Source organism: Oratosquilla oratoria, chromosome 28 (assembly GCF_046742065.1).
Source record: "Oratosquilla oratoria isolate Oo_2021 chromosome 28, ASM4674206v1, whole genome shotgun sequence".
In the NCBI taxonomy this organism is placed as follows: Eukaryota; Metazoa; Arthropoda; class Malacostraca; order Stomatopoda; family Squillidae; genus Oratosquilla; species Oratosquilla oratoria.
In genome coordinates, this window is record NC_134804.1 from 32,203,921 (window position 1) to 32,219,566 (window position 15,646).

General features: G+C 42.3%; 1 protein-coding gene across 5 annotated transcripts in view; it reads right to left on the minus strand.

Annotated features, from left to right (window-relative positions):
* The window catches only part of LOC143040290 (monocarboxylate transporter 14-like), a 123,042-nt gene that overhangs the window by 23,642 nt on the left and 83,754 nt on the right, over window positions 1-15,646 (minus strand). For all 5 annotated transcript variants that reach the window (XM_076211139.1, XM_076211138.1, XM_076211142.1 and 2 more), the window contains 5 exons: window positions 15,065-15,380; window positions 3,582-3,725; window positions 2,587-2,792; window positions 1,124-1,291; window positions 19-325 (listed from right to left, as the gene is read on the minus strand). In XM_076211139.1, the coding sequence (XP_076067254.1) occupies window positions 19-325; window positions 1,124-1,291; window positions 2,587-2,792; window positions 3,582-3,725; window positions 15,065-15,380 (1,141 nt within the window). The remainder of the gene's footprint in view (window positions 1-18; window positions 326-1,123; window positions 1,292-2,586; window positions 2,793-3,581; window positions 3,726-15,064; window positions 15,381-15,646) is intronic.

A 15,646-nucleotide genomic window follows, 5' to 3' on the forward strand; every position in this document is an offset into this window, starting at 1 on the left:
CCTCTCCATTTTTCTCACCTTTGCCTGTTCCTTCCTCCACATCCTCAATCTTCTTTTCCTCGTCCATATCCTCGATCTTCTTCCCATCCTGCACATCCTCAATCTTAATGCTGCTCTCCTTCTCCTTCTCCTTCTCCTTCTCCTTTTCTTTCTTCTCTTTTTCCTTCTCCTCTGCGACGGCTGCACGGAGCGGTGACTCGTCCTCTGGGGGCGTACCTCCCTGGGCTTCCTCGATGGTGGGCAGTGCCAGTGTGGTTGGCACTGGTGTCAGGTAGCCCGACAGGTTGAGGTGCGAGTGGACTCCTGGGTCCGGGTTGTAGGGTTTCTGAAAAGCGTCATGATGATGATGATGATGGTTACCATGATGATAATGATGAGAGTGATGATGATCAGCATGATGATGATGGTCAGCATGATGATAATGATTAGAGTGATGATGATCACCATGATGATAATGATGATGGTCAGTAGGATGATAATGATGAGAGCGATGATGATCAGCATGATGTAATGATGGTGGTCAGCATGATGATAATGATGAAAGTGATGATGATCAGCATTATGATGGCCGTCATACGCATGACTTGTTTATCTTAGATGACTCCCATTTTCATTCTGTATTATGATTTCGCACATTTTGTGCATCTCGTTAGTGTTTTCAAACGTTTTCATTCACTCATTCTCTCTGTGTTCGGTTCAGTCAGACACGTTTCAGAGAAATGTGTGTGTGTGTGTGTTTGTCTGTGTGTATGTGTGTGTGTGTGTGTATTGTGTGTGTGTGTATGTGTGTGTGTGTATTTTGTGTGTGTGTGTGTGTCTTGTGCGTGTGTGTATTGTGTGTGTGTGTGTGTGTGTTTTGTGTGTGTGTGTGCAGTTCGGTACTCCAGAACCATGATACTACACCCTCCTAAGAGGATGAATTATTCAATTCCGTGTATTTAAGTTCGTTTCACACGTACCTACGTCGTGCTCTCAAATAACCATGGGCGTGTATGGACGCTTCCACATGTGATCTTGACGTATGTGAAAGCGTCCATAGACACCCAAGTTTGAGAGCACGACGTCGTGTCGTGGACGGCGAAAAGTCGGTACGTGTGAAAAAGAAGGTCACCATCCCTCTCACCTTAAGCTTGCGCTCGACGGTGCCGTCTGGGTGATGCACCGTGAGGTAGGTCGAGCCGCAGATGGATCCGGCCTCGAGGGCAGCCCTCTTCTCCTCGGCCAGGCGCTGCATTAGGTCCTTCTTGCGCATCTTGGGTACTTCAAGAGGCCTCATAAGGGAGCCAAACAGCTGCGGAATTAGAGAGAATCTAGTACAGTTAGACGCAGTAGTTTCCAAACTTTCTTATATGACGATCCCTTTTTACCTCCAGCAGATCCGCACGCCCGCCCCGCCTTTTTTGTATTTATACGAAATTATATATTTCTTCTATTTATAATATAAATAGAGAACTAAATAGAAAACGGGTTGGAGTGACAAAGAATTGTACTTTCCATATATGTAACGGCAGATACTTGTACTTGGAATGATTTAATTATTTTTATTGAACAATGATTTTTGAGGAGATGACTTCATGCCCCCATCCTTGTATCCTTGTATCCTTGGGAACCACTGACTTTCAAAGATGTTCATATAAGATGATGAGGATGATCATGATGATTTGGTTTAACGTCACAAACTCTCCCCTATCAGGAGGCTAGGACTTTGTAGTATGGAATTTAATGAACCATTCCCTTAGTTCAACTCGCCGGTGGCAGGGTTCGAACCACCATCACTTCGACCTTCGCCGCAAGTATCGACGCCGTAACCCAGTCAGCCAGCGAGCATCGTCATATAATATGAAAGGGAATTATATAAAGGGAAACAACCACTATCTATAAAAGCGGCCGTATATCTATCCACGGGCACTCGTGATTCTATGAGATATAATTTATATAATTGCTTATGGACAAAATTCTCTTCCTATTTATCATTATTATTCTAATTACAGGTTCACGAACGTCCAGCACACTATGGGTTCCTGGAAGAAGATTTCAGGACATCTAACATGAAGTGTATGCAGATAATGTGAGTACTGGACATTCAAAACCTCTTGGCATGGCTGTGAAATCTGTAGAATTGCAAGCAACACAATGTAAGAATATTGCAAGACGAGTAAAAATAGCATCGAATACCAAGGGCGTCAACAACGTTTAGAGGCGAAACTCTGAAGGGGTAGTACTCAGTTTTCCTATCTATCAACTCCACCCACTACACTTTTTCCTCTTCAGAAGAGTTGACAACAAGTGACTGTTCCCCTCCTCTTACTAGTCCCCATAGCTGATGACACAAAAGAAGACCCACAGAAGAAGACCCACATAAACACAACCCACAACGATCTATGGGAGACCCCGACATCCGTTGCTGTAAGAGAGCGGCTTCTCAGCCACTGAACCTTAAGTTATCATTATCATAAGCATGATCCCCAGAGGAATAGGTCAATCACAGGCATCATTCCCAAGATGTGAACACTACAGAGGGTCACTTCAACATCTCAACACGTGACATATGACCTTAGAAGCGCAGGAATCAGTGAGAACACTTACGCAACACTGCAATATCATTCCAGCGATGATGATGTTGGTTCCTTTCCAGCCGTACTCGGCGATCAGGTAGTTGACAAGGGGAGGGAAGACCATCGTCCCCACGCCGGACCCGCAGACGGCGATGCCCGTGGCCAGGGCTCGCTTCGACTCGAAGTAGTATCCCACGCACACGACAGCAGGCAGGTAGATCAAACCGAACCCGATCCCTGTGTAAAAAGAACCTGAGTTAGGAGCAATATTCCCTCTAATTTTTGCTGTGAGTGTGTGCAGAAATTTGCTTGTGCACAAACTTTGCCTTCTCTGAAAAATATGAGCGCACCCACGCAAGTCACCATCTGATCATTTAAGCAAATACGGCCACAATTTGCAAGTTTGTATTACATATTTACCACCACCAAAGCAATTATTGGTTTGACGGTTGGCAAGTTACTATGTTTCTAGAGGATTTATAAGTTGATGTTTGGGTGGAACTTTTTTATTGAATGGATTTTAATATCATTTGAAAACCCTGTGTGCGCACATTTTTTCTTTATGTGCGCTTGTTGTAAAACATGTGCACGTGCACGTGCGCACAGCTTAGAGGGAACGTTGGTTAGGAACCGTTTAATATCAGAGGTTACAGTGAACAATGAGTCGGAAATATGGGGTAATATAACTTCTGAGATAAGAAAGTATTTGCTGTGTGTGTGTGTGTGTGTTCGTACACACACACACACACACACACACACACACACACACACACATGTAAGTATTTTAGCAACAAGTACACATAATGAATATACATAGTCCTACATCCAGGCGAAAGTATATGCACGTGCGCAGATAGGTAGATGCAGATAAAGAAAGAAGTGAGTGACACCTATAGCGTTTAGAGAATCCACAATAAACTAAAAGCTGTTGACAAGTGGAAACGAGTGTGCGGTGTTCTGAGATCCACTTAACCCTGCCAAGCTCAGCTAGGTAATTGTTAAATTGACTGAATCTGGAGAACTCACCTGCCAGGACGCCTTGGGTGATCATGAGATACTCAACGGAGTTGGCGAAAATCGTGAGAAAGTAGGCGAAGGAGCCGATGATCGCCCCCGTGATGCAGACCACGCGGCATCCGAATTTGTTGGTTAACGCGGACACGATGGGACCTGGGAAGAGAAAAAACATGAACCATTGTTATAAAGTCGCCATGAAATAACGCAGATTTTCATTTCGAAAACATGCACCGATTAGAAAAACGCAGAGAAGTCTTACTACGCCAATTAACTGAAAATCTTAACTGTTTAACTTATCTTACACACCTATAAACGAGAGTGGTGTTGTTGCTTACTGAAGAAGTAAATATCTGTTCCACACTCTGGACATTTTGTGAGTCACAGAAGCTTTGTGTTTTGTCCTCCTTCTTTCCTGAACATGTCTAAAGCCCTTTCCTTACATGTCTAAAGCCCTCGTCATGCATTCAAGTTTCTCGTCAAATGTTGTGAATTTGAAAAGCTGGGAGACGACTTTGCTTACAGTATTCTATACTTCCCTAAATAAAATTCAACAATGTGTCTAATATTCGTATTTTAGGTTTAACTTCTCTTAGTTCGTCATTCAGCGTCTCAATATATGACGCAAAGGTCATTTGGAGATTTGGAGATTAAAAAAATAAAGTATTGTAACCCAAGTCGTTTATACTCAAACTCACTTGAGTTGCACATGTGAAACGGGGGCTTAAGAAAAAGGAGCGTTATATTTCCTCTAAGTTTGATAGAACACTATTTCAGAACAAGTCTAAGGAAAATTCCCCACCATGTTTCACTCATCTTGTAGGCACATCCTTTCTCTTTTTAGTCTAGGGAAACGACACGCCATGTTTCCATGTCTTCCATGTTGGTGTTACACTATGCGACAGCGCCGGATGCGGCGTCATTATGGGCCATGTCAATTAGCTTAATGGTATCACCGAACAATAGCCAGAACTTGATATAATGACCACCATCTCCCCGTGGTTAAAGTACTATCATAACCTTTCGAGTGTAATGACTCATAAGGGAGACTTTGCTATATCCAACAACAAGCTGCAGCGGTAGAGCCTAGGAGAAAATAAATAACAAGAGCAAGCCCATTTGTATTTCTTTTGATCAAAGGATCTGTCAGATTCTCTCAGTGGGCTTGTAATTAAACTTAGAATCTAGCTTCCAGTCGCGGTGTGTGTTAGGATAGTGGTCGAGAGACGTTTTGGGTTATACTCAAAAAGATGTGTAAAAGGGCATTACTAAAAAAAATATATAGCATATGAAAACGAGTGCTTTGAAATTGTTGCATATGGTCTGCAGAACAAGAAAAACTGCGAAAGTGGTTCGTTTTTATATCTAATTCCTAATGATTCATTAGCGATTCTATCCTTGGCGGAGGATGAAAGGAATATCTATGGAAGGCAGGATAAGCAAGGGATATTACATAAGAACATAAGAATGAAAGAAACTGCAAGAGGCTAGGTTAAATAGTCGTCACTGTTGGGACGATTTATATCTACAATCTCATTTCTGGGGTTGCTACTGGGGTAGTAACTTATCTTTACATTAATATTCTGGGGTTGCTGATCTTTACAGCGTCCAAAAAAGGGTTCGTACAGGTCCTTAAAAACCCAAAAGTTAATTAGATTTTATATAATAAAAATCCAGTTCTGAAAAGTCCTTAAATTCTTAAAATGTCAAAAGTCATAAATTTTATGTTTTTCCACCAAACTAAAATTATTTCATGCGTTTTCTGTTGAATTAATTGGCAATATAAACAATTCCCTCTTCAACTGTGGTCGTTCCAATAGTGTACAAGATGTTGTTCTTTAGGTCCACTGTCCTTGAATGACTTTTTCTATTAATTTTTGCAAGTGTTGGGCTATATAAAATACTATGAATTTCTGTACATAGGTCCTGAAAAAGTGCAAGAATGGGTCATGAAAAGTCCTTAAAAAGTCATGAAAAAACTGACAAAGAGTGGGACCCCTGTAAAAGAACTACGTGGCAACCCTCTGACGTCTAGGGGTGTTTTCCTTAACTGAATAAAACCGTCTAGTGAGATCTGAATAAACGCAAGAGACAAGGTCATCATATCAAGACAAAAGGGACAGGACTCGTAGTGATGTATTTAAATTGGACAAATTTAGGTTTAGAAAAGAAATAGGCAAAACCTGATTTACCAATAGAGTGGTCAACGAATAGACTTATTGACCATGTAGTAAGCGCTGAAACTGTTGGCTGTTTTAAGTGAGGATTAAATAATGTAATGGATAGGGATGACAGGTGGGAAGGGACATGGAAATATCTAGTGTAGGCCTTATGGTCTTTTGCAGTCTCCTCCATTCTTATATTCTACATGCATAATTTTCCAAATAAGAAATATTACCGTCAAGCAAATTTTCTTGGATGGAATATCAGGCCAAGTTGTGATGAAAAACACATCAAAAAACAGATGTTGTGTCTGCGCGTTACAAAACACTGGGGCGGTTCAGGACCCTTTGAACCCCGGCCGTTCAGTATCTGCAGGTCAAAGGGATGACTGCTGATGTCTTATGCAGGCTGACATTAACCTGGATGACACCGGCAGGGGCCTCCTCGGATGCATTAAATACGGGCTGAACATTCGTCGGAATCTTTCTGTGCGCCACAAGGTTTCGGAAAAAAAAAAGAGGAGAAACGTTCTTCTGCACTTCAACGGTGGGTGGGGGGGAGAGCGTTGAGGGTGCGTCTCCAGGACGGGTGAGATCGAGAGAAAGGCATCCCTCAGGAAGAACAATATCGATTGCCGCATTCTCCCCGGCGATGTTTTCTCTCTCTCTCTCTCTCTCTCTCTCTCTCTCTCGCTTTCTCTCGTTGTTTGCGGGGCTCGTGTCCACTCGGATCTCAACCTTGCCGGTGATCCGGAACTGTTCATAATATATGAACGCTGGAGAGACGGTGTAGCCACATCAGTGACGATACTCGGAGGAAGCTGAGGTCAGCTCAGGTCAGAGGTGAGCAGTCGTTGGGGCCTATTACTCAGAGTGGACGCCCTTCCTAACATCTGGGCAGTGGGCAGGATTCGAACACACGCCCTAAATCCCCACGCGGTTATCAGACGCGATACTCTCATTAAGCCAAGGCCCTCGATTTGTATTCATACAGTCAACCATATAAAAGTCTCAAAGGAACGAGTATCTGTGTGTTTATGTGACAAAGACTCAGAGATAAAGAGAAAATGAGACTGAGGAAGACGCACTGAGAGAAAGAGAAACATAAAGAAAGAGTGAGAAACACAAAAAGAGAGAGAAAATGAAGAGGATAAGAGGAGGATAATATTGTGTGGATTTATCTAATTGTAATATACAGGACAAGAGCTATGTTCTAGAGGTCCCGCCTCTGTGCTTCCAATAGTTTAACGTGGACTTAAAACTGCTTATGTTATCTGACTGTACTATTTCTATGTTCAAAGATTGATGGCATCCGTACTAAAAATTGTATTTCTTAATATCCTTTAAATACCTTGTACCTATATGTGATTCATCACGGTCTTGGCCCATGACCTGGATTCGTGATTGATAATCATTGCTCTTCCAATTTAGAGCTCTGTAGATCATAGGGCCTGATCCATGGATAATTCTGTGACGATACACACACACACACATACACACACACACACACACACACACACACACACACACACACACACACACACACACACACACACACACACACACACACACACACACACACACACACACACACACACACACACACACACACACACACACACACACATGACTTGATGGCTCAGTGGTAGCGTTCGCAACTGCTGCTACAGCGGTCGAGTTCGAATCCTGCCCAGGGCTGAAATAATTTCAGTATCGCTGCACTGCGAGTCGTTACTCCAACTCTCGTGGGCGGGGAGTTGGGTGGGTTTGTTTGCATCAGGTCACAGTATTACCCATACATCGGTCATATATGAGCTCTGAGCTCTGTTCCGGGAGGGAAATAGCTGTCGATCACGAGTCCAAGACAATCCAAGACCATGGTGAATCACACACACACACACACACACACACACACACACACACACACACACACACACACACACACACACACACACACACACACACACCAATTCCTTGGCCAAGGGAGGGTTTATCTGTTTGGAATATTGTGATGTTGTTCAAAACCTGATCGGGAACCGATATCAAGACCACTAAGTTAGCAGTCCAATGCCTTACTCCTTCGTATTTGTGTGCGTGCGTGTGTGTGTGTGTGCGTATGTGTGCATGTGCGTGTGTGTGTGTGTGTGTGTGTTGGTGTGTGTGACTGCATGTATCCGTATGCGTGTGTGCATGTTGACCAGTATTGTTTTGTGCACTGCAGGACATAGACGAATGTTGTTTTGTCCCCGGTAGAGGAAAGTGTGTGTGTGTACGTGTGTGTGCGTCCATGTGTGTGTGTGAGCCTGGGCGTGTGCACCTGCATGTCTGTGATCCCTACGTGATTGCTCCCACCTGATTCTGCATAACAGGTTGAATTTGGTGAGGTGAAGTTGGGCCAGGTTGCGTTGGGTGAGGTGAGGTGAGGTGAGGTTGGGCCAGATTGGGTTAGTTTAGGTCAGGTTAGGTCAGGTCAGGTTATGAAACAGATGTTCATTTTCTAGATATCACTGTTTCAGTCATTTACTTTTGTACTTTATATTCGTGATCCCTTGCCCTACCTACTGCCCAGTCCGTGCGTGAGTTTATATGTTTATGTGTACTTGTAGACTCTTATTACTTAATGCATTTTGTTCAGTTGGATCATATCCGTTTTCAGCTCTTTTCCCCCCGAACATCATCGATAGTTTCGTCCTTTCTTTCGTTTATTTCGTCTCGTCTTTGTTTCCTTCTGTGTCGAAACTCCTTTCACGTTCCTTTCCAGTGTGAAGACTTCACGAAACTGAGTGTTTTGTCTCTCAAACGTGACCTCCTTTTCTCCTCCGTAAGTTTTCTTGCCACTAGACATTTCCATTGTTTACCTAAAGCAACCCTTGGCACAGCCCGAAAGGATTTCTCCCCGTCTTCTCTTTCTGCATGAGGGGACGGAGAGGGATGGGCCGCCGATTAAGTGAAACGGCCTTGCTGTGGATGTGCTGTGTCTTGCTACATTGCTTCTGACCCAGGGCAGTGGGTGGGATACAGGGATGACCCGTCATCCATGAGGAGCTAAGATGAGAGATGGGGAAGGGTGGTGGGTGGGAGTGGAATGGGTGGGAGTAGGTACGTGCCTTTGACTTGGCTACCTCCCTTATAAGGGGGAAAAATCTCTTGGCATATAGATAGATAGATAGATAGATGGATCTAAAGTAGCACTATATGAGAACGGAGCCTTTCTTAGTACGCTGTAAGAGCTTTTATCAAGTACCTGATAAAGCTGTAATAATTGAAACGCCGTGTTAATAAAGGCTCCGTTATACATGGTGTTTCTTTATATAGACCTGTCAGCAGCTGCCATTTATTTACATTTCCATAGATGTCTAATGTTCTTTACCTATACCTATTTTTTCACATGTCCACATACTATATCTAGTTCTGCTTCACGCCTCAGTACCACAATTCCTATCTGAAGATTCATTCCCCCCTCTCTACTTACTTTCGTATAAATGTGTTGTTTTCTTCTTGTTTGTTCTTATGTCTGTGATCTCTCTTTCACAGAGTAATTTTTATATTCTTCGTTTTCGTACGTTTCGTATCGGATAAAGAATGCGGGCTGATCTAATAGAGGTAATCAAATGGGTCAAGGACTTTAACAAGGGTGATGCAGACAAGGTGATGCTGGGCAGGAATTATAGTAATGGATTTAGATTGGACATATTTAGGTTTAAGAATGGAAACAGGCAAGAACTAGTTTACCAATAGAGTGGTTAATGAATAGACTTAGTAACCATGAATTGAGCACTGAAACTATTGGTTAAAGTTTTAAGAGAAGATTAGAAAATTTTATGGATGGGACATGAAACTGACAAGTGTAGGCCTTAAGGTCTCCTGCATTATCCTTCTTTCTTATGTTCTTATGGTCTATCTGAAAGTCCATTTTGTCCTTCGACTTAGGAAAAGGTGAATCGGGTCACATGAATAATTGTCACCCCAGAACGCCCACATGAATAATTGTCACCCCATGAGATCCCACCTGAAGAATTGTCACCCCAGTACACCGAATATCAAGAGTGGAATAAAGATTGGGTTAGGTTAAGTTAAGTTAGGTTAGATTGATTGAGGGTTATGCTTATTGTCATCAACTTATACAACCGAAGAATCGTAAACTCAGGATGGCCCACATGAATATAAATGTCACCCAATTGAAGTCTGGGGAGAGCGATTCTTCATGCGATCCGGCTAATCGACTTACAAAAATGCCGTATGGTCTGAGAAAACCACTGAGTACTTGTTAGTGCAGAGAAATTCACCCCACGCATAGCTATTGCTGGGCGACTTGCCTGAGCACGTATGGTCTTAACAGTACGTATGTTCTCAACAGCATAACGTGCTCATTCCCGAAAAGAAAGAAAGAAATAAAATGGACAAACAGAGCAGAAGTACTTCAAGTACGAAAAAACGAGGCTATCATCAGATGGTTTATCTCGTCGCTGATATATAGAAAATCAAGATGACATAAGAAGGTCACTGCGTAGTGGACGACAGAAGACGACAGTAGGAGGGAGCGTGGGAGGGAGGACGGTGAGATAAAAAATTTCGAGGCGTAAACAATCTATATAAAGATCAAAATCTTCCTCCATTATCTTTTACTAAAATAGTATTATATTAACTACGTCTTTATCTGGTTTCAAAAGACGGGTAATACCAAGATTGGATAAGGAAATAGCGGAGTAGTTTGAGTGCATCACATGAAGAACGACCCTGTACTTAACGTAAACGTGTCTCCTATTTGATTACGACGACGCAATCGTGGTATATCTAACAGCCTCGGGTGTTGATTGCATAACCTTGTTCTAACTATAAATAAGTCTCACCCGCATCTTAATTTGCTTAACCTGTGAGTAATACCATGTATTTGTTACAAAGGCAGTGCATGCCGACAGGAGACCTTTTGGTCCATAACTAGGTCGGGTGTGAGAAAATCAATATTGATAAATAAATAAATAGATAAATAAATAAAAATATAATGATGTAAATAATAATAAATGAATAGATAAAAGCATAGGTATAGTTAGATAATAAAGAAACAGGTACATAGTAAATAATAATAAATTGACATATAACTAACAATAAATGTAAATCAAGCAAATGATAATAAACAGACAAATGATAACAAAACAAATAAACAAATAATATAAAATAAATGACAGTCATTACAGCATCTTGCTTAGGTGTTTATCTAAATGATTCTTTATTTTTATCGTTTTCGTTCCTTTCGTATGGAATTATCAACATTGTCACTTGCCTAGTGGATACCGTGTCGAACTCATGAGTTGGTGGTCGTGAGTTCGATTCCCAGGACTCGCTGCGTGCTTCTTGCGTTGGTTCCTGGCAGTCCTGGCCAGGCGGGGAGGCGACCCAAACATCGTAAAAAAAAAAAAAAAAAAAAAAAAAAAAAAAAAAAAAAACAGCTGCTTGCCGTAATTGACAGAACTTGCCCTACCAGAGGTTTCTCACTTCCCACCTTGTGGTAGTAGGGTGGTGAGTTTAAAATTTAAAGTTTTCATTGTTTACGGCAAAGATGATTCTTATGTATGTATATGTTGTTGTGGAGGCGATTATTTCGTATTTGACGTATTTTTTTTCAACCCTAAATACCTCAAGCGCAACTCGGCTCCTTCTTATGCTGCCTAATGTGCACGGGAGGTTGTTCTCACAGCGCCCTTAAACTCCTGAATGTTACAAATGGCTTACTTCCGCCACAGACCTGAGCGTATCCGTTCTCCTTCTCACCGCGCATTCTTATTTCTATTCCTTATGTGACTTTTGAACATAACTTAAAAGAAAAATAAATCCACTTTCACGCAATGGGGGAAGTGAGAAACCCGTGGTAGAGAAAGCCCCCTCCCCCTTTTTATGGCCGATGTTCGGTCGCCTCCCCGCTTGGTAGTTTTTTTTTTTTTCGATTATTGGTCGCCTCCCCGATCGACCAGGGCTGTCGGGAACTAACGCAAGAAGCACGTGGAGGGTTCCGGGAATCGAACTCAAGACCACCTGCTCATGGGGTGGACACAACTGTTGGTCAAATTATTGTTGACAGATCTCCATCGTGCTTGCAAAGTATCATCAAACTGAATCCCGGATCCTTTCTCCTGTGTTCAACAAACATTAACTTAATCGCGTATTTACACAAAACATCTTCAAATAACTTTCCATAACGTTAATCATCTACACCAGTGGTTCTCAATCTGGGGTTCGCGGGACGATTTACTTGGGGTACTACTAGGATGACTAGCGAAAGATTACTTAAACATTTAAATCTACAGAGGAAGAAAATGATTGTTACAAAAGTGTACACCATATCATGTAATTACAGTTTAAACCATTTTATATCTATTGCGGTACCACTGTATCTTCAATTAGTCTATATTCTGTGTCAGGTTAATGGAGGTACGGGTCGATGGTCTGATGACCCTCAGGGTATGTAGAAAACGGGAAAAAGGTTGAGAACCCCTGCTCTACACCATATGCTAAACTATTTCACAAAGTCTGTAGCATTTTCCTCTAACATATATTCTCAACTTCTTAGAAGATGCAATATGAACGAATTTAGGTCGAACTTTCTAGGAAGAAATACCGGTTTACATTGCGATTAATATGTAAACATTTTGTATATCTTATCTGATATAAAAAGATGTTTAATTATTGCTGATAATCCAATTTCATATGTGCATAAAACCTGACTATCTCAAACGTATTCGTCAGTAGCAGAATTATTTATCAATATCAAAGTTGATAACAGCAGTACGTGAAAGGATAACGGTTGTTATTAGCCCATAAACAGCCAAGGCAAAAGGGCTCAGTTGAATAAATTTGTCTGTCATGAACAGCACAGTATAATAATTTCTGTTCAGGGGGGTCATTCCACTTGTCCAATATTTTATTTAGCAAACATTTACTTACGTTTATGTAAAGACTCGCTAGTAACAACGATGTAATTCAAGTGATCAACCTGGCCGTCGCGAGCATCGAACCGAGGTCCACTTTAGTGCAAAATGGTAGCGAGCGGGATTCACAAGTAGATATCGGTTTGAAGCTTACCACGACCGGGTTGATTATTTGATTTACATAAGTGTCTGTTACCCAGATTCCAATTTCTGAGGGATGTTACTATACTATGGACAGATTTCCAACACGAAGTGGAAGCAGTCACGGCTGTGTACGAACTTCACTCATCTCAGGGAAGGAAGGGAGGAAAGATCTGACCAGAACAAGAGGCTTCATTAACCTTAGTCCCCCTCCCATCCTTCCCCATTTCCCGTCTTCCATTTTCACCCTCTTCTCTCGTTAGCAAAGATATATATTCTTTTCCTCTTTAGGTTTTTTTTCCCTAAGGTTTATTTCTCGTCCTTATTAGGCCTGGTTTTTCATTTCCCTTTCATTTTTCTTATGCATCGTAATTATGCTCTTTTATCGTGTTCTATTTATCTGCATTTTGTTTAAGCTTCGCTTTCGATATTTTAGCTCCTTTTTTATAATACATATTTTCATTCTTTAGAGTTTTTTGTTACCTTACTCATAGCTTTCATATGTTTTCTTCTTATCCCTCCGTGCTTTCTTTCTCCTCTATCTTCTTTTATCTTCTTATCTCCTTCCCCTCATCTTCTTTCTTTTCTGCCTTCTCGATTTCCTCCTCCATATTTTCCTTTTCTTTTCTCCCGTTTTCTGATATACAAGTACAGGATATCCCAAAAGTCACTGAGTGGTTTTGATTTTTAATATCTGCCTTATCGTTACAAATACATTTCTAGAATGTTAATGTAGAAACATTGCCTCATCAACTGTACTGTCTCTCTTACGGTGTGAGAATATAAGAATGAAGGAGACTGCAGGAGACCATAGGGCCTACACTAGGCAGTAGCTCTATCTTGCCGGAACCACATATCGGGATTAAGGTCAGTTAACGAAGATATGATCACATTTTGCAACCCTTTTGAACCACCCTGTATTTGGCGTCTCCCTTCCTCTCTCTCCTCCATCCACGTTTGTTTTTTTACAAACATTGTGATCACTCTGTTGCCCAACCCACGCACGCGGACGGATTTGCGATCGAGTTTCGTTATCAGAAAATGCGGATCGGGCGAAATCTCAATAAAACGTGACCTCAATGAAAATCAAAATTATTATTACTTCCTCTGCTCGTTTCTGACTGCATGATGAACTATGAAAACACATTTCAATTGTGTTATTGAGAATGGAAAGCGATTTCGTTTGCATGACGTGTTGTGAAAACATGGAGTCGTGATATGAAAACAGGTTACAAAGTGGAGGGATCTCTCCGCGCATTTGTAAACTACTATATCGAAATTTCAAACTAAAATAGTAGATAAACTATAGATAGATGACTAAATAAAAGAATGAATACAATAAATAAACAAACAAGTGAACAAACAGATAAATGGATAAACAAATAAATTCACAAATACCGTAAGTTGATAAAGAAACGAACAAACACTGGGCAACGTGACAGGGTCTTGTGTCATGATCACCAACGCGTAACTGAGGTCGTATCGTTTGCCAGAAAACGCCAACACGTTTACACCCTTCTGTTTCCGGGCCTTTCCCTCATTCAGGCCTTCACCTCTGTTGCGCTCTGGCCGAGCGGGTTAGGGCGTCGCTAGAGGTCGAGGTGACAGCGGTTCGAACTCTGCCAACGGCGAGTTGGACCAAGGGCATGGTTGATTAAACTCCACGCTATAAAGCCCACTGTAAGGGGCACCGTCCTAGCCTCCTGATAGTGGTGAGTTTAGCGACATAATCAGAATTATCATTATGACGACCAAATTCAGAGTCCGTAACCAATACTACGGAATAATGTCTTATTATGTGGTAAGTGGATATATAAAAACAATTGTCATTTGTTGCTGGGATTTGTTTAAAGACAAGGACGTTATGAAGTTCGTTTCACACGTACCGACTTTTCGCCGTCCACGACACGACGTCGTGCTCTCAAATAACCATGAGTGTATGTGGACGTTTTCACGCGTGGTCGTGGGTGTGACGTGTGAAAGCGTCCACAGACATCCATGGTTAGTTGAGAGCACGACGTCGTGTCGTGGACGGCGCACGGCAAAATGTCGATATGTATAAAACGAGCCTGTGTTATACTAGGCCCTGTCCACAATAGCAGTTTGAACCGCGCGGAACCGCGGCGGTTCCGCCTAGTCAAGAAAAAAAAACCTGCGCTTTTGTGTGTGAGCGCCTCCACTGATTTAATTGTAACTGAACCGCCACAGTTCAAACCGCGGCGGTTGATACCGCTAGTGTGAACAGGGTTGATTATAGGTATGAACTCACCTGCGCTTAAGTAGACACCGGCCAACAAGGACGAGATCCAGGCCACTTTGCCGTTGGGCTGATCGAAGGCGACGGAGAAGACGTCCAAGAACGGGCTGAAGGAGTAGGCGACGCCGTCCACGACCATGTTCCCGAAGAAGGACACGATGACGATGACCCAGCCCCAGCCTCCGTCGGGAGGAGGCGGGAGCTCAGCGGGCAAGGAGACGACCGATTCATCGTCGTCATCGTCGTAAGGAGGCGCCTCGCGGAGTCGCTGGCCCTCTTGCAGGTTCACGCTCGACGGTTTCCCGCTGTCGTAACCGTCGCCCTCACTCTGCAAAGGAGAAATGAATACATAAATAAATAAATGGAGTAAATAAATGCATATGAATAAATGGATCACATGAAGAATCGTCACCCCAAACTTCGACGGGGTGACAATTCTTCATGTGGGCCATCCTAGGGTGACAATTCTTCATGTGGGCCATCCTAGGGTGACAATCCTTCATGTGGGCCATCCTAGGGTAACAACGATTCTTCATGTGGGCCATCCTAGGGTTTACGATTCTTCGGTTGTATAAGTTGATGACAATAAGCATA